The sequence below is a fragment of the Vanellus vanellus genome, assembly GCF_965231255.1.
Source record: "Vanellus vanellus genome assembly, chromosome: 3".
Taxonomy (NCBI): domain Eukaryota; kingdom Metazoa; phylum Chordata; class Aves; order Charadriiformes; family Charadriidae; genus Vanellus; species Vanellus vanellus.
In genome coordinates this window covers 12977982-12996488 of record NC_138907.1, presented here as the reverse complement: position 1 = coordinate 12996488, position 18507 = coordinate 12977982, and the positions used below count along the sequence as shown (strand labels likewise).

The following is an 18507-nucleotide window of genomic DNA, read 5'->3' as shown; positions in this document are numbered from 1 at the left end:
GCTTTTGTGCACGTGTTACCCTGTGATAGCTGGAGTCAGGAACATCAGACAGGGCCAAACTGTTAGGTACAAGTGGCTATAAGTTCCCATAAGACTTGGCCAATACTTCTTCGTTTCATTATGTATTTCGTGTAATAGGAGAATAATCCTGTAATTATGACGTGCTGCCTGTCCTACTTAGTTTTACAGTCTTTTTTTTTTTTGGATAAATTTTATAATGTGAGGTTATGTGCCTTAAAGGGAAACGTTTAAATAAATCGAATTGTGGGGCAGAATTTGAAAAATCGTTTTTATTCTATTAAAGAGGCAATTATTATTGCTGCTTGTTAAGGCTGCAGCGGATTGCTTTGGGACATAAAGCTCTTACTGCCCAGTACTAGATGAGAAGTGGGGGGGGAAGGTGTATCAAGTTTTTTTTGCAATTAAAAATCTGGAAAAACTTGTTTAAGAAAATGTTAGCCCAAGAACATGCATCTTTTGTCAGTATAATACGCAGCCCTGAACACAACTCTTTTTATCAACAGTAGTGTTTCATATTTAATCAACATAAAATGAAGTGCTTCCCTTGCATGAATGTAACACAGATCAAGTCTCAGCCAAAGCAAATAAAAGAATGAATGCTTTGTTAATCATCCATAACTAATTTGTGCATACACAGGAAAAAAAAATGAAATCTGTTTTTCGACAAGAGCTTTTTCATAGAAGCAGCGATGGAGAATTGAACGTGTAATGTGCATTAATGAATAGCAATGGGGAGATGGGAGATGTTTGCCCAGGACCCCTTCTATTTCTTGATAGCAGCGGCATTTAACAGAAACCGAAGATAAGAGAAGGGAGGGTTTTTTAAATTGTTTGCCAAAATATGGAAGACCAACCTGTGCTGAAGCAGACATGGATGGGTTCTTGTATGACTTGCCCTATATTCATAAGTATTGCAGGGAACTGCCACATATCTCTGTGACAAACTCGGCTAATAGATAATACACAGTGAAGAAAATGTTAAATGCATTGCTTCTTTGCACAGGCAATATGATTGTGTTGCTCTAGTGACAGTGTGGTTATGGTTGACGGGGCAGCTTCATTACAAGCCCCTATTTTCAGGCTATTGCAGCTTTAAAAAATAAAAAAAATAAATAAAATCACCCGTCGGACTGAAATTTTTTATGCTTGTCAGCCTTGAGGTGAATTTTACTTTAAGTGCAAAGTTAGAAGAAATCCATTTAGCTGTTTCCTGGCTCGAAACAAATGTGGAGGGCTGGATGGGCTTTTAAAAAGTTGAGGTTTATGTTTATTGCTGAGTTACATTTTGGAATGCTTTGCATTTGTCCTCGCTGTTAAAATGTAGATTATGTTGTTTATAAAAAAGCGCCATATATAAAAGAAGGAACTGCACCTGCACTATATGCTGTTCTTGCTTTTGTGCGTGCAGAGAGGGTGTGACTGCGGAGACGTCTTACATGCGCGAGCATGCCCCTATTTCAGCTTCACACAGATCTTAATTTTCAGCTTCCTCCCTTTTACTCAAGTTAGATCCCTACCCTTTGCCCCCTGCTGCTTCCCGCCTATGTCAGATTCAAATCCCACGCCAGCCGTACGGCATTGGCTAGGTCAGATTCCGTATTTTATATTTTTCCCCTTTCCTTCACTCTGTAGTGGGGAGCGCTGCCTGCAGGAACCATCGCTTGCAAACCACTCTGCTCTTAGGAGCCGTTAGGAGCGTGGAGGCTGTTTGCGTATTCAAGTAGTCTCACTGAGTTGTTGTCCGTGATGGTGAGCTGCAGGTTCGCATACAAGAAACAGTAAAAAAAAAGTGGCACGGGCAAAAGAACTGTATGTTTGTATGAAGACACTTTCTTGATGAGCCAACTCTTCCGAAGTGAATTTTGTGGTGGGAATACCGGCCACAGAGCTGGAAGAGTTTTGGGGGGTCTTGCAGCCTGTCCTCCTCGGAAATACAGTGAGAGGAAAGGAGGAGCACTGCAGGTCCAATCATTTCTCTGTAGTTTGGGGACTTTTCCAACTGTGTTATATCCTCTTGGGATGATGTACTTTGGTTTTGGCACGTGCTTAAAGTGAAGTTGCGAGCAAGAGAGAAGAGAATAAAAAAAGCACAGTCATGACTTTAATGATGGAGATATATTGGTGCTCCAATAATGACTGAGATGTTCACTTTGAATAACATGATGCTGTTTTTTTTGAAGTGGCCTTTTAACCTAAACCTAAGATACTGCCGATATGGTGAATAATTTGACCCAAGGGCTCTGGTTCTGAGATGGAGAACGGTCGCTGTGTGAGCACCACTGCTCAGCACGCAGCTGTCGGGCATTGCAAACTGTACATCTAATTCTTTCTGTGCTTTTCAGGTGAATGTTCAGCTTTTTCTGTACAGAAACAATAGAACGTCAGAGTCACAGTATCTTTGCTTGACACCATTAAAAGGTTTTCTGTCTCCTAAGACTTGCAAATTTTAAGTCATTTAATGTTGTGCATTCAATTCATGTAAGTTATCCTCAGATTGTACCAACTGGCTGGTGACACATTGGTATTTTACAAAACTCGTTTGAACAGGTTTTATTTATGCTAGATAATTAAGTCTAGACAATGTTATATGCCATCTTAAAATAAAACATTTTCTGGAAAGGTGAAAGAAAGTGTATGAGGTCGCTGGAGCGGTTAATCTTTTGACCTTGTTTCTTCTTTAATGAGTGTTACCTCAAACTTGCTTCCTTGTTGGAGATTGCAAAGGAGCTGAATAATGTTTGCAAGTCTGTTTAAATAATCCGGAGTTAATTCTGGGGTCTGTATCTCATATGTCTTCCTGCACGGCTTTTGTTTACTCGGGAAAAGGCTTGCAGGTAGGCAGCAATGTATGGAGCGATAGACCTCTCAATGACTGTTCTTACAATTATATTGAACTCACCTTAAACATTCATTGCTGAGCTGGAGGTATTATTTCAAACCCACCTTTTTAATGTCAAAGATTCTGGGTCTTTGCCTTGAAGTGACACCAAGAGAGTGAGCAAATTTACAGCTTAGAATGGAAAGTGAAAAGAAGCTATAAGCAACAGAAAGGTTTTTCACATCTGGAACCTACAATAAATAGGTCCCTAGTTTACTGTCTTTTTAAAAAGCATTTATTTTTCCACTAAAGACTGTCTTCCATCAGGGGATGCTAACTGGACACCTCTGTTGTGTAAGGATTTGAAGGTTGAGTAGCACTGCTGGTGGGATGCCTCTGCACGGAGCAGGTGAGCAAGAGAATGAATCATAAGAGTGGATATTTTCTGCCGGGCAAAATAGAGCTCACGGGCCAGGCGCTGGTAGGTGAGCTTCCATCGAGATGTTATAACAGGTATTGCCTATTATTTAAAAACAAAAGCTAGAAGACAGCCTGTGAGTTCCTTTAGTCAATACGTGGAACAGTGTGGAGTTATGAGTTGCTGAGCATAAATAAAGTCTCGGGTATCAGGTCAACTCTGCTGTCTTCCACTTGGAAGGAGGTGGTCTCACATGATAGGTGTATCTTACTCCAGTTTCAGCTGAAAAATTAGGAACCAACTTTATCATCTGCTGTTTCTCCCCTTCTAGCGTTAGGTAAATTATCTGCATTTCTTCCTTGTTTTGAAGCAACCTCGCAGAAAATGAAGGACTGTTATTTTTCTGCCAACCTGCTGGCCCTGCGTGCGGCTCCTTTCCTCACCTGCCATCTACCAGCAGCAGCTCAAGCCCTGACTTCTTTAAATCTGCTCCTTTGAGAGCAAAGGTTTGAGGATTTAAATGGCCAGATGGTAATAACAAGTTTCTCTGCCAAGTTTGGCCCAGCCTCCGTGAGCTTGTGTCCTTGGCAAAATTAAAAACTCTGTCTGGGAGTTGCAGTAGGACTCAAGCTTAAAGTCTCTGCTGCCTAAAAAATGTTTAATCTCAATGGCTTTTGCTGACTGCTGATAAATACATTTGGACTTGCAGATAGGCTGGGGAGATGGTCATGTAACTGGCTGCTATGGTGTTTGGGGCCGGAAGAGGAAGAGATGGTCCCTACCATCTGGCCCAACTGGAGAGAGCGAATGGCTGTGAAAGGGAAGCAGAATAACACCCATAATATAGGGCATTAGTGAGCTCAGCAGGTTGGGATCTTGGTATTGCAGGAAAGGATGTGATTATTTATTTTTTTTTTTTTTTTTTTTTTTTTTGTCACTGCTAAGTGGTACGGGATAGTAAAGTATCCCGCAGCTCCTGAGCGGTGCAACGCAAGTGGGATCTCTGCACACACCATCATAGGCGTATTCATGCACTTCACAAAGCTTCAGTGATGCTGGCTTGGAGCATAAGGACAGACAGAGTTTGGCAGGTGATGGAAGGTATATAACGGTACGTTTAAACCTGCCATTAATGGAAAAAGAGAATCTTGCACTGCATCTCTAGGGGAAGTGATATGAAAGAGCAAGGAGGAAAAAGGCTGCAAATACTGGAGCGAATGCTGCTCAGCATCAGTTATCAAGCTCATCACATCCTTCTCTGGGAGGGTGTTTAGGAAGCATTCCTATTTTACTAACTAGCCCAAAGGAGAACGCAGGGAAGACATTTTAAATGGACACATAAAGCAGTCCTCCACGTCCTTTGCAAGGGTGAGTATTTCAGGGTTCAGTAGTTCTCCACTGCTTATTAAAATTGTCCAGCTCATCTGTAAACTTTCCTATTGTCCTTAGTAAGCATCAAACCACTTCAGAAGTGGACACCTCTCTCATACGTGTGGTCTGTTTGATAAATCGCTCAACTAAATCTTTGGTCCTGTGCATTTTTTGCTGTCTGGTCAGCAGTTGTCAAAGAAACTTATTAGTTATTTTGTTAGCAAAACAGGATCTCCAGATTTTCTTGGGGGCATAGCATAGATGAATTATCTCAATTTCTGAGGTATCATTTCACTTTCTAAACTTCCTGTCCATTGTTAATTTTTGGAGATTTCCAGAGTCTGGGAATACAAAGGGTTAGTCTGCGAAGAGGAACAGTCTGTTGTTACCCACAGGCATGATTTTGGTCAGGAAGAACCATTTGCTCCATACCTTGGCTTCTCGGGGTGGAATCACACAGGGCCACCCTAAAAGCAGACTGTAAGGAGACAGTAGCTGTAGGACGACATTGTATTTTCTTTTTGCTTACTGAGAGTATTGTCTCCACTGGCACTGAGTAAGAAACAGCATGTTCCTCTTCCAATATAATGATCCATCAATCTGTGTGTGCTGTACAAAGCATCATGTTGGTGTTTTTGAAGAGGTCTTTTAGCCTAAACCTAAGATATTTAATGATAAATAATTTGACCCAAAGACAATGGTCACTTTGACAGCATTACAAATAAATAACTATTGAAAAATAAAATCAAGTGTAGCCGTTTGAACATTTATACATCTTTAATTTCCTCCCCAGTCCTCGTGTCGAGGGCTCAGACTTTTCTGATGTGTGCAGAATTTTTTAAACATTAAATTCTCCATTCAAATGCATCCTAATTCTTAATAATGTTCTGGATACCTTGAACCATTATTTGCTTTTAAACAAGTTTTCAGTGCAGATGGTGCTGCCTGCATTCGGTCCTCCAAATCTCCCATCCGCCTGTCTAAATTATTTTAACTGACATAGTTTCTAATTTACTCTCTCCAGTTGAGAGAGCTCCCCATAGCTTGTCTATTTTAGCATTTAATTGCTGTATACTCTCACAAATTAAATTCTGTAGTGATCCATTTTGCTCTGCCGGTGAAGCAGTGATCTTTTCATCTAAGGAAGATGGTGCTTGCAACTCCAGCGGCAGGGCTGGCACCCAGCGGCGGGAGCGGGGCGCCTCTCCCGTCTCCTCTCCTGGGGCGGCTGGAGGGGCGGTGGGGGGCTGTGCCAGAGGACACCTTTCCTTCAAAATGCTCTGTTTAATTCTGGAGCTCAAGGCAAGGGAGAGCCTCCAAATTTGCTCCTCTCAATGGATTTTTACAGCTAGCAAAATCGCTTTGTCTAATTATTTTATGCCCAAACGTGCAGCGGAATGCTCCTCTAAAATCCGCATATCTTTGTGGGCTTTTTAGCATTTGCTTTCATAAAATGTGAAAAAGTACGTCTTCATGTCTTCCTTTTCCAGGAGAAAGAGAGTCAAAACTCATTGTTTCTTGTGACAAAATAACAACATCCAATTAGGAAACTTGTTGTCTTCCCCAGTTAGGTCTTTTTTGCATAGTGTTTGTACAGCGCTGTTACGTTAAGGGACAAAGTAGTTATGGGAGAAAATACATCCCCCCCCACCCCCCCCCACCCCCCTTGCGTTCTAACACTTCTCATGGAGGTGGAAGGCTAGGCGTGGCTAGGTTTAAATTCTGAGTGATGCCCAATTCACCACTGTCAGTTCAGGCGCGTTTAATATATATTAAACTGTTATAGTTCTGGATACGGTAATAGCGGAGTGCACCTTCAGCCCAGTCCTGCTCATGATCTAACACGGCCTCGCTTTGGTTGCGTTCAATGAGAAACCCAAATCACTAGCTGCCTACACAGTGCAGTTTGTTTAAGCAACAGATACACAAGTTCTTCTGGATTGCCAGTGATAGTGACTGTCTGCAAAGCACATGCAAATACTAAAGATGTTAGTAATATAGCTAGGTTACAAATGCACTAAGGTATAAAACAACACCATAGAGATTTCTAAGTTCCCTGGGGAAGCACTTGATATAGCCAAGTGTTTGAATCTTACCCACAAGTGTCCCCACAAATCGGAAGAGAGGCTCAGCCCATCGACTGATCCCAGAAGTCAAGGCAGTCTTTGATGGGGTCCTCCTTGACTGGTTCACCATAGTGTCTTCCCTAACATCCCCCCTTTCCTGGGCTATTTTTATACTTTTTTTTTTTATCTTCAAGGTGGAGTTTGAGTGACTCTAGTTGTAAATACTTTCATTATGATTGGTGTAAAATTTTCTCTCCTCACATTTAAAGGTATAGTTTACAAAGAATTCAGGGCAGACTCAAGGAGGAGTGGTTGCACCTTGGAGGCGGGTAGCTTTTGGGATGGAGGTGTGTTTTGGTATTATAATGACATTATAATAAGCAAAGTTCACCAGAGGACAGCGTTTCATCAAAAAAATGACAGATCGTTGGCTCAGGGTAACAAGTAGGCAGTTTATCAGTTCCATAAGACCTTCAAGGGCTCCATTTGGTCCTCAAGTTCCCAGTTTATCACAGAGTTTTAGCTGCGGTGTCTCCACTCTGCTCCATCCTTCACACTGTTTTTCTTCCATGGTGCCATCTTGTTCCCATATTTGCTGGATTATGACAGGGTTTGGCCTTGGAGTCTCCACCCCACTCCACTCCCCATGTTGCTTTGCAAGCAATATTGTACAGGGAATCACAGATGTAGCGGATTCTTCACATACCAGCTGCAGCTGTATTCTACCCTAGAAACCTTTTGATTTTATACCTTTATTTAACGTGTGAACAATGCTGTACTAATGATCATTTTAGTAATCATTCCACAAGCATTTACACATGACTTAATATCTTTCTATTAGAGAGGGACCGTTTAGTATCTAAATAATTAAGTAGTACAGTACTTTTTGATCTAGTTTCTGCTGAATGGCAATATTTTCCCGGCTTTTCTCAATATGTGTGTATCAGAAGGAGGGCAGTTGAGGCTCAGGGACCGAAGGCTGCGGAGGCAAGCTGAGTCCAGGGCTGGAGAAGTAAAATACGTTCTGTTCTCTTCTACTGGGGACTCCTTCCCCAGCCCAAATAACCCAGAGGAATGTACCCCATGAAAAAAAACCTGGCCAGTAGTTTGATTCTGTGTAACTCTAGAAGCCCGAAGCCAGTTTAATAGAAAATACAAAGCTGTTTCTTACTTATTTGCACTTCTTATATTAATCTTCAAGAAGGCTTACCAGGCAATTGGTAATTACAGGACACAAGGTCATTGAAAATACATTTTTAATGAAAGAAGGCTACATGAAATTTGCATTATTTGGGTCTCCTTTAAACAAAGAAGAGTCTGAGTTCAAACCTTTCATATGGAGGTGTTAATCTCTATACTAGCTTCACTGGTACAGGTTAGGGGTTGACCTGCTGGAGAGCTGCTCTCTGGAGAAGGACTTGGGGAGTCCTGGGGGACAACAAGTTGCCCATGAGCCAGCAGTGTGCCCTTGTGGCCAAGGTCGCCAATGGTCTCTTGAGGTGCATTAAAAAGAGCATGGCTGGTAGGTCGAGGGAGGTTGTCCTTTCCCCTCTACTCTGCCCTGGTGAGGCCACATCTGGAGCACTGTGTCCAGTTCTGGGCTCGCCAATTCAAGAAAGACAGGGAACTGCTGGAGAGGGTCCAGCGGAGGGCTATGAAGATGCTCAGGGGACTGGAGCATCTCTCTGCTGAGGAAAGGCTGAGAGCCTTGGGGCCATTCAGCCTGGAGAAGAGAAGGCTGAGAGGGGATCTGCTCAATGCTTATCAATATGTAAAGGGCAAGTGTCAAGAGGACAGGGCCAGACTCTTTTCAGTGGTGCCCAGCGACAGGACGAGGGGCAGCAGGCACAAACTGGAACATGGAAATTCCGTCTCAATATGAGGAAAAACTGGCACAGGCTGCCCAGAGGTGGTGGAGTCTCCTTCTCTGGAGATATTCAAAACCCACCTGGATACAATCCTGTGCAACCTGCTGTAGGTGACCCTGCTCTGGCAGAGGGATTGGAGTAGATGATCTCCAGAGGTCCCTTCCAACCCTGACCATTCCGTGATTCATTCGGAAGAGAGTTGGGCACTGTTTGACATGGTGTCACTGTCTGTCAGCTGTGATCATGTTCCACATAAAAATGGGCTGTTTGTCTTGCATGTGTTACAGGTTATCTGCTCTTTGTTCCTTTGTCAGAGTATTTTAGTCCTATTTTCTATGAAAGGTCTGCTTTAGTGGGAAAAGATGGGAATGATTCCCAGAATCTTTCCTAGCATTGCTTCATATTATTCTCCTTGGAGAAGGAGATGTGGCTGTGTGGATGCTTTACGCTAGGCAGATCTTTATGTAAGTGGGGCACTTACTATACAGTAACTTTTGGGGTGTCTGACACTTCTCAGAGCCCCGAATGTTGTGGAAGAGAACAATGTGTGGTTGCATTGTTGGGAAGACAGAAATTTTGTGTTAACTGAGTCTGGTCCCAGAGCTATGACAGTAAATGCAGCTTCATTGGCTTCATTTGAACTGATTGTGGTTTGGCCAGTGTCAATTTTCCCTTTTCTACCCCCAACATCTATAATATGATGGTAGTTTGAGGGCTTGTGGAAGTAACTTAAAATGCTCTAGAGGGATAGTGTTGGGGACTACTCCTTGAAAACGCAACCATAGCTATGTAAATCCCTGTTTGCAACGTGTGTCAGTGTACGTACTGTAGATCTTCTTTCTGGCTTTGGTAAAGCTGAGTGTAAGGTGCTCCCATGCAGCAGGAGCTTATCCCAGCCTGGCCTTGCACTGCTTGCAGTTATGTGGCATCCGATTAACTTGATTTTGTCACTCTTTGGAGTAGGTTCCAGTTGACTTGTGTGCTGCATTCACATATCCCTGCCAGCTCCTAAACCATGTGTCCTGGTGCCACGTTGAAATTGGTTAGAAACCACCACATCAGTAATGGTGGCACCAGTGGATTGCACCTCTGCTGGTGTCTGAGATGAAAATGTTTTTAAAGTCTGTACACATACAGTGTGCTTAGAAATCAGCAGGAATTCTTTGTGAACCCTGCCGGGGTTAGCTGGTATAGAGGCAGAGGGAGACAAGAGTGCAGGTGGCTTTGTGGCCATAGAAAGGGGAGAAGCCAGCCACGCACAAGGAGAGTCTCTCAGCACTAAATATCCTTAGGTGCTGTGAAGAAGAGGACATACTTGGCAATCAAGTTCAGTCTTCCTGAGAAAAGAATTCTTTTCATTGTCTTTTAGTGGGCCAAAGACAGACGCTGTCTTTTCAGGTTCCAATTGCCTATAAAAATCCAAATCTTCAAATTTATCATATTGAAAAAAATCCAAAACCACCACAAAACCCCAACCAAAAATAGACAGTCCCCGATCTTTCAAGTTTTATTTTCCTTAACGTGCAAATTTAAAGTACATCCTCCTACTCTCCCCAAAAATTAAGCGTGTTAAAAGTGTTGCAACATTTTCTCCTTTTAAACGTTTTAGGCTTGGCCTTACGTGGGTTTAGCTATATAAGTATCCCCCGAAACGGATATTCTCGAGGTGCTTAGGTCCATGACTGATTTCACGATGGATTATGTTTTCTACTCCGACACACAACCAACTTCTAAAAAATCGACTTTAAATGTCAGAACATGCTAATACCCACTTCTCACAAAGGTTGTAACATTTTCTTTGAAAAACCGTACATGCTTCGTGTAATACAATGAGTCACCCCAGAAGCACCAGAGAAATTTTCTTGCAGAAGAGTAAATAATTCTTAAATCAGCAGAGATAAAATAATCCAAGAGAAATACCTACGAGTAGGGTATAGAAGAGCAGCTCAGCAGTAGGATGGGTTGAGTTATTTCAAACAGAAGCACACTTTGGTAAAGTCCTAAATAAATAGCACCCATTTAATAGTAAAAGTCTGATGTGGTGTTACTTCTGTCTCATATGAGCACGTGGACTTTTGCAGAAAGTAAAGCAGGAATCACAATGTAAATATTTTAGTTCAACTTTTAAAAAATTATTTTAAATTCTATATTCAAAGTTAAAATGCATAGGGCTCAATTATCCCTCCAGGTGTTTTACACGCATGTGACTGCTGGAGTTGCCACATCACGTTTTGTGAAAGGATGCACGGCAAAGTCAATTTTGAAATCACAAGAGGGGAAACTATCCATGTGATAATCTTTGGATTGGACAAAATACAACACTTAACTATCAAGATGGAGTTAATTCTGTAAAAAAACAGGAATTTGGAAACTCTAGTTTTTAATAAAGGGAATGCATTATGCAAATAAAATCAACTGTGATATTTTGAATACCACACAAAGACAGAAGATAACCTACAACATCAGTAAAATACAAATATTGCAAGGTTGTCTTCCAGCTCAAACACACTGCTGCATTTGAGAATGGGCACTGTTGGGTTCAGAAGAGAATACGTGGAATACTGATTAACAATCTTTTTTTGTTCTTTTATGTTTGTTACTGTATAGTTCTGGGAAGAGATGCAGCACACCATGAAAAAAGGAATTCTTTCGGAAATGACCAATAAATGATTAAAAAAAGAACTAGTTGGTATGTCAGCAGAAACTACCGAAGCCTATCTTCCTACATAGCAGAATAATATCTCTGCTGGGTTATAGAATCATGGTTTGAGTTGAGAGGGACCTTAAAGATCATCCAGTTCCAGCCCCTTGCCATGGGCAGCGACACCTCCCACCAGACCAGGTTGCTCCAAGCCCCATCAAACCTGGCCTTGAACACCTCCAGGGATGGGGCAGCCACAGCTTCTCTGGGCAACCTGGGACAGGGGCTCACCACCCTCAAAGTGAAAAATTTCTTCCTGATATCTAATCTAAATCTCCCCTTTTCCAGTTTGAAGCCATTCCCCCTCGTCCTATGACTACCTGCCCTTGTAAAAAGTCCCTTTCCAGCTTTCCTGTAGGCACCCTTCAGATACTGGAAAGCTGCTGTAAGGTCTCCCTGGAGCATTCTCTTCTCCAGGCTGAACACCCCCAATTCTCTCAGCCTGTCCTCGTAGGAGAGGTGCTCCAGCCCTCTGATAATCTTTGTGGCCTCATCTGGCCCAGCTCCAACAGGTCCATGTCTTTCCTGTGTTGGGGGCTCCAGAGCTGGATGCAGTACTCCAGGTGGGGTCTCACCAGAGTAGTGTAGAGCGACAGAATCACCTCCTTGATGATCTTCACGGAGAGAACTTCACCTCTTTCCAATTCAGGTTTCTTATTCCCTCTCTGATCCAGATAATCTGAAGCTGAAAATGGCAAGATGATCATTTATACAATAAATAGATATTAAGGGAAAACGTAATTCCACATAATTCCAAAATTCTTCTGCCATAATGTCTGTGTCCAGCTTTCAGATGCTGGCAAGCTTAATTCTCTGTCCTTGCTCTTCACTTCAGATTCACCGTTGGCTTGGCTTTGCTTGTTTGCTTTCATGTTTTTCGTAAAATCCCCTTGACATAGGCAACGTGTCTCAGCTATGTTATCAGATAAGGTGGTGTGTTCGTAACAAGAGAAGGTAGCTCTGTCCCAAACAGACCTTGTGTTTCTTGGAGCCACTGAACTGTATTTGTGTTCCTTAAGATACCTCGCAGGGACCTCTTCTAGCATAGGTGTCACAGGTGAGCCAGCACTGAGAAGATGTTGGTAGCTACGCAAGGAAATCGTCTAGGTCTTTGTTAAATTGGGGATGTTTACAGCTGCTGGGAAGGGATTTTTTTCGTAGTCAAACAGCGAAGAGTACATTGGAATACCGGCCTGGTGTGGCTGATCAGAGGTTCACCCAGAAGGCTGCAAGTGAGTACCCGTGTTTGCGGTTTGTTCCTTACACCTGTTTCTCACTGAGTGTAGAAACATCTGATCTTTTTTTTGGGGTGTTCCGTTGATGAAGAGTGAAGACAAGACAACAGACGTGCATCTTCTTTAAAAAGGAAAAAAAAAATACCCCCACTGTTTGTTTTTTTTTTTAACGAAAAATCTAATTACATAATTTGGGAATAGTGAACAAATTAAGAGTCTTTTCAGATATTTGAGTTACATTTCTAACTATCATTTCAGTAAGAATAATGCCAATACAATAATACGGATTTTAAAACCAGCCAGGATATAATTGTTTTTTGTCTGCAAACATCAGCTCATCCCAACTGACTCAAAGAAGAGTCAGGTCCAAAGTGTGACAAATGTTTCCTAGTCATTAGGACCAAGGGTGGAATGGGTAGGACAGCCTAGCTCATGGGTGGGATGTTTTCCTTTGGCCTTGACTGCGTATTCCAAGTGAGAATCGTAGAACCACCAAACAGCCCAGGCTGGAAGGGACCTGGAAAGATCACCTGGGCCAACCTTTTGTGGGAAAGGGAGCCTGGATGAGATTATCCAACACCCTGTCCCGTCGCATCTTGGAAACCTCCTGCCATGGAGACTCTGTCCCTGGGGAAGATGTTCCACTGATTGATCATCCTCACTGTAAAAAAATTCCTTCTTATATTGATGTGAAGCCTCTCCCAGTCCAGCTCGTACCCATTGCCCTATGTCTTCTCCACGCGGTGTCACATTACTTTGTCATTTCTGGTTGCTCCTTTTCTGTTTGGCAGAAAAGTACATGCACCAGAACTGGCAAGTAGGTTTTTACCGTGCAACTTGCATAAATATTTGCACACCACATTATATACACCAGTTTTCTCTAAAGATACTTAAAAAAAGTAACTAGAAGAGGTCTAAGCAAACTTTGGATTCGTCCTGACCACCATTTTTACACCATAGTATGACTGTTGAAAATTTAGCTTTATGAAACGCATTGCGGCTAAGGTGCCAACTGCTTATGTACATTTACCTGGAGAACATGCAACTAAGAAGAGCCGCGTCTCTCGTGTTGCGTTCTGAATGGGCAGCGAGGTAAAACTTGCGTTTGGTATAATGAGTTGTAGTGTTTAGTTATTCTAAAGGTACGGTACAATAACAGATAATTGTTGTTCATATCTGTGTAATAATTGGAACTCCCTGATCATACTTTCCATTTTACACCTTGTCAGAACCTTGGACCTTAATCTTGCTCTTTGATTGACAGTCGCGGCCGGGGAAAGAGCACTCGTATTGTTTGTGATAGTCGCATCTGTTCAACTTGATTCAGTTGAGAGTATTTGCATATTCTTAAGTATTTCTTCTGAGAGGGCCTAAATCCTTCTCAAGTGTTTGATGCATTTTTGAAATTCATTCAGAAGGTATCTGCATGCACTAATAGTTCTGTATAATATTGCTGTGCATAATCTGACAGATAAGGCTAGTTTTTTTTTAAACAAGGTATTCTTTGGGGATGACATATTACATTCTGACTTATTCTACTGGGCGGAAATGTCAAGTGCTTTGAAAAAGGATGCTCGCCTGTTTTGATTGAATTAGTGTTCTTTATTCAACACAAATTGTCAACTGCAGTAAAATGTAGCCTTATTGTGAGAACATTTTTCAAAAGAGTTAACAGCAGGGATTTTTTGTTTTATTTTTGTTACTGGAGCTTTATTACATATCCTTTGCTGCTGATGCTGATTTTAGAGGGAACAAGAGAGTAGATTCTTTGATGCATTTGAGATTAATTTGTCTGAATTGTTAAACTGTGAGCAAGACCTTTATCTTGAAATACAGCTCAGGCTTTTGAAATACAACTTAGACTTTTATCTTTCTCTTTTCTTGCCTTTTTTTTTTTCCCCTTGCAAAATTTATATCAATATTTTTGGAAGCATTGTCAGCCTTAATTTCAGAAACCTGTCACTGTTGTTAGTATATGTCTGAAAAATGTTCAGGCATGATATTCAAGCACTGAACACAGGTAGCAATTCAAAATATTAACTTGATGGCCTCATACCGTTATGTAAAGAAATATATGCATAATTGAAAGCCATGCCAGGTTGGAAGTCCTAGTCCAGGACTATCCATGTTTGGACAAAACTAGTCCAGTTTGCTATCAGAAGGAATGGAGATATGTTCCTGCTGGCTGAAATGGAGGTGTGCTGTGGGTGCTACTACGACCTCAAACCTTTAAAGACTTAGGATCTCATATGGAAGACCACAAATCACAATAAATAACTTTTTTTTTTTTTCCCCATTGTGCTAAGCAAGTGTTCAAAAAGCCACCATTAGTGGCCAACCTAGGTTAAGAAATGGGTTTCTGTCCCTAGGAAGGACCATAGCAATGCCTGCCGCCTGCGTACTTGAAAAAAGAATGATGCAGATTCAATAAGTCTATTTTTTTATTTCCTGCACGCGGAGGTTTTAGTGTAACAGCACCTTTTACGTAAGTTTTTGGTTTTCCTTTTCTTTCAGGAATCTCCTTCTGGACGCAGAAAAGCACTTGCCACCAGCAGCATCAACATGAAGCAATACGCAAGCCCCATGCCTACGCAGACAGACGTCAAGTTAAGATTCAAGCCTTTGTCTAAGAAAGTGGTGTCTGCCACCCTACAGTTCTCTTTATCTTGTATTTTCCTGAGGGAAGGAAAAGCCACGTAAGTTGTTTTTTTTTTTTTTTTTTAACCAGATAGCCTGCTTTGTGTTGCTTTTCAAACGATTCTTTGAATAAAGAGCTCTTTCTGTATAGAGGGGCAGAATTTGAGAGTATCCTTCAGCATACCTATCATTCCTGCCATACTTAGTTTCTTAGCTGAGTAAAAGTCAGGTTTTAGTCTTGTGTTCTTCAGAGGCAAACAGCTTGTCCTCTACCATTACAGACATTTCAAATAACAGCAGCTTAGAAACATCTCCGGGTTTGAAATCAGCAGGAGCGTACGTTTGTGTGCATGGGTGCATTCATCTGATGGTACCCTTAGCAGACTGCAAGGCAGATGTGGGAAGGAGAACCGATTTCTCTTTCACCAGTTTCTGTTTCGCGAAGAATGAAAGAAGGACAAAGGCAGTGGCGAGGTGAGAGGGGATGGAGCCAGAAGTAAGGTTTGGGGGTTGAACATAAGAACATCCTGTGAAAAAAGTTTGCTTGGGCACAGATTACCACTACTCACTCACCCAGTTGAACATCTGGTTTCAACAGCCTTTGGAGGGCACAGTATACACATTATTTTTGTAGCTCCTATAACCTCTCCTGCAATTTCTGTCATATTCAAGATGTCAGATGCTGACAACTTCATATGGCTGGAGGATGGAGTGGTTGTCACCCATCCTGTTCTGCTTTTCCTTTCTGTCTCTAGAATATGGGAATGTGAGAATCAGAATCATTTAGGTTGGAAAAGACTTTTAAGATCATCGAGTCCAACTGTTAATCCAACACTGCCAAGTTACCACTAAACCATCTCCCTCAGCCACCATGTCTACCTGTCTTTTAAATCCCTCCAGGGATGGTGACTCCACCACTTCCCTGGGCAGCCTGTTCCAGTGCTTGACAACCCCTTTGGTGAAGAAATTCTTCCTAATATCCATCTTAAACCTCCCCTGGTGCAACTTGAGGCTGTTTCCTCTTGTCCCATCGCTTGTTCCCTGGGAGAAGAGCCCTACCCACCGCCTCGCTACACCCTCCTTTCAGGGAGCTGTAGAGAGTGATAATGTCTCCCCTCGGCCTCCTTTTCTCCAGGCTGAACACCCCCAGTTCCCTCAGCTGTTCCTCATCAGACTTGTGCTCCAGACCCCTCACCAGCTCCGTTGCCCTTCTCTGGACACGCTCCAGCGCGTCAAAGTCTTCCTTGTCACGAGGGGCCCAAAACTGAACACAGCACTCGAGGTGGGGCCTCACCAGCAGCGAGTGCAGGGGGATGATCACTGCTCCAGTCCTGCTGGCCACATGATTCCTGATACAAATGGCAGAACAAAAAGGGGAAGATGGGGAAACAACTGCTCTATTTGGTTTTTACCTCTTTTTGTAATTTATTTCCCCCTCCAAAAGGCTAACAGTTCACTTCTAGCTTTCGGTATTCTGCATGCACTTCTAGACGTTGCCCACTGCAATACAAGTGCCCCAAAACTATTGCATGAACAGTTTTCCACTCTGCCATATTTCGGCATACATTTTCACACACAAAGACGTTTTGTCTGTATGCTTGGAAAGCCACAGCTGCATTATTTACTATAAATTACTATTACTATTTCCCTTCTCTGATTAACATGTTGTGAATCACATTTTGACCTACCATACAAGAATGCTATTTTGAAGTATTTAGCTCTAGTTTAACATGGTATTGCAGATGAAAATGGGAATGAAAAAATCAGTGTCCGATAACGTCTTAATTTTTTCGAAACAATCAACATCCATGAACTATACAATAAATAGCTATACTAAGCTCTTAGTGCTTTTTAAGGCCATAATTTGTGAAAGCTGAACCATTTAGGATCACATATACCTTCTTCCCAATGAAATTGATAGGCTTCGGACTGAAGACTGTAAGTCCGGTTGACTGTAAGTTAACAACAAGGCTTTAATATTGCCCCAAACCAGGGACCTGAAAAAGAATAAACTGCTGTTTGTGAAAGCATTCGTTTCCAGCATGTATACGTAGAGACTGTCCTACCAGCCAAAAGAGAGAATTCAGGTGTCACATGCATGAACATGCAAGAAAAGGTGGCTAGGCCAAGGTTTATTTATGTCTTTCATAAACTGTAGTATTCATAAACATGTAGTATTAGATTCACTTTTAATTTTGTTTTATGCACTTTATAAAGAAAATATTGCAGCCTGTTGCTGTGCAGTACCCAAATTCATCCTATTTCTGAAACAGAAAAAAATATGACAAAGTACGAATAGAGAAAGGACAGGAAAAATAAATAGTACTTTGGAGACCTTTTAATTTCTAAACTTTACATGAACAAGTCATGTACATGATCTGAACTTTTTGTCTTCAGTGGGTAAAAGAGCCTGTCCGTCGTTGCTGCTATTGGGTGCTACGTTTTCTCCCCTGTGCTTAAAGAGTTGATTTAACCTATTGGTTATCAAAACAGGAAGATGAAACCTGGAGAATTTTGCATGAACAGAATGGTCTTTCTGACTTCTTGATAGTTACTTATCTTATATTTATTATTGTTAATACTTTTTTGTATTATAGAGGTACTGTGTAACTGTGGGTTCTGTAGTGCTAATATTACTTTGAACGCGCTGAGTAGCAAGTGATCGCCCCAAACAGCTTCTGATTTTAACAACATGTTAAATCGTTGGGTTTAATCCCATATTTTAAGCACCTCTGTGTTTCTGTGCAGATTTTAGCCATGATTAGTATGTCATTTTTATTCCTCTAAGTGGTACCTTTAAAATAACTTGTGTAGTTTTCTGGGCATTGTTAGGCTCAAAACCTGTGACTGATTTTATCATGATTAACTTCAAAGAAGACAGAATAATTCTGGTTGGAAGGGATCTGTCGAGGTAGATTGTCCAGCATCCTGCTTAAAGCAGCCAGCTGTCTGACCAGCCCAGTTTGCTCTGGGCTTTATCCCACTGGGGCTTGGACACCCCCAAGAATGGAGAGTACACTGCCTCTCTGGGCAAGCCATCCCACTGCTTGTTGATGACTCTTCCAATTTTTTTCTCACATCACATGAGAACCTCTCTGGTTTAGATGTGTTCACTGTCTGTCATCCTCCTGCCTTGCACCAGCTGTCTTCTCAGCAACGTACTCATAGGTGCTGGGTTCTCCTTAAGCCATCTCTTCTCCAGGCTCAACAAGTCCATCTCCCTTAGCCTCTCTTCGTAGGGCAAGTGCTCCAGCACCCAACCATCTCAGTGACCCTCCACTGACCCTGCTCCAGTTCATCAACACCTTTTCCTGTACTGTGGGACCCAACACTGTATGAAGTACTCTAGATGCAATCCAATGAACTCCAAGT

General features: G+C 42.0%; 1 protein-coding gene across 1 annotated transcript in view; it reads left to right on the top strand.

The window, feature by feature from the left end:
- EHBP1 (EH domain binding protein 1) overlaps nucleotides 1-18507 on the top strand; it is a 236828-nt gene that overhangs the window by 74003 nt on the left and 144318 nt on the right. The window contains exon 6 of the mRNA XM_082480396.1: nucleotides 15013-15194. Coding sequence (XP_082336522.1) covers nucleotides 15013-15194 — 182 coding nt within the window. The remainder of the gene's footprint in view (nucleotides 1-15012; nucleotides 15195-18507) is intronic.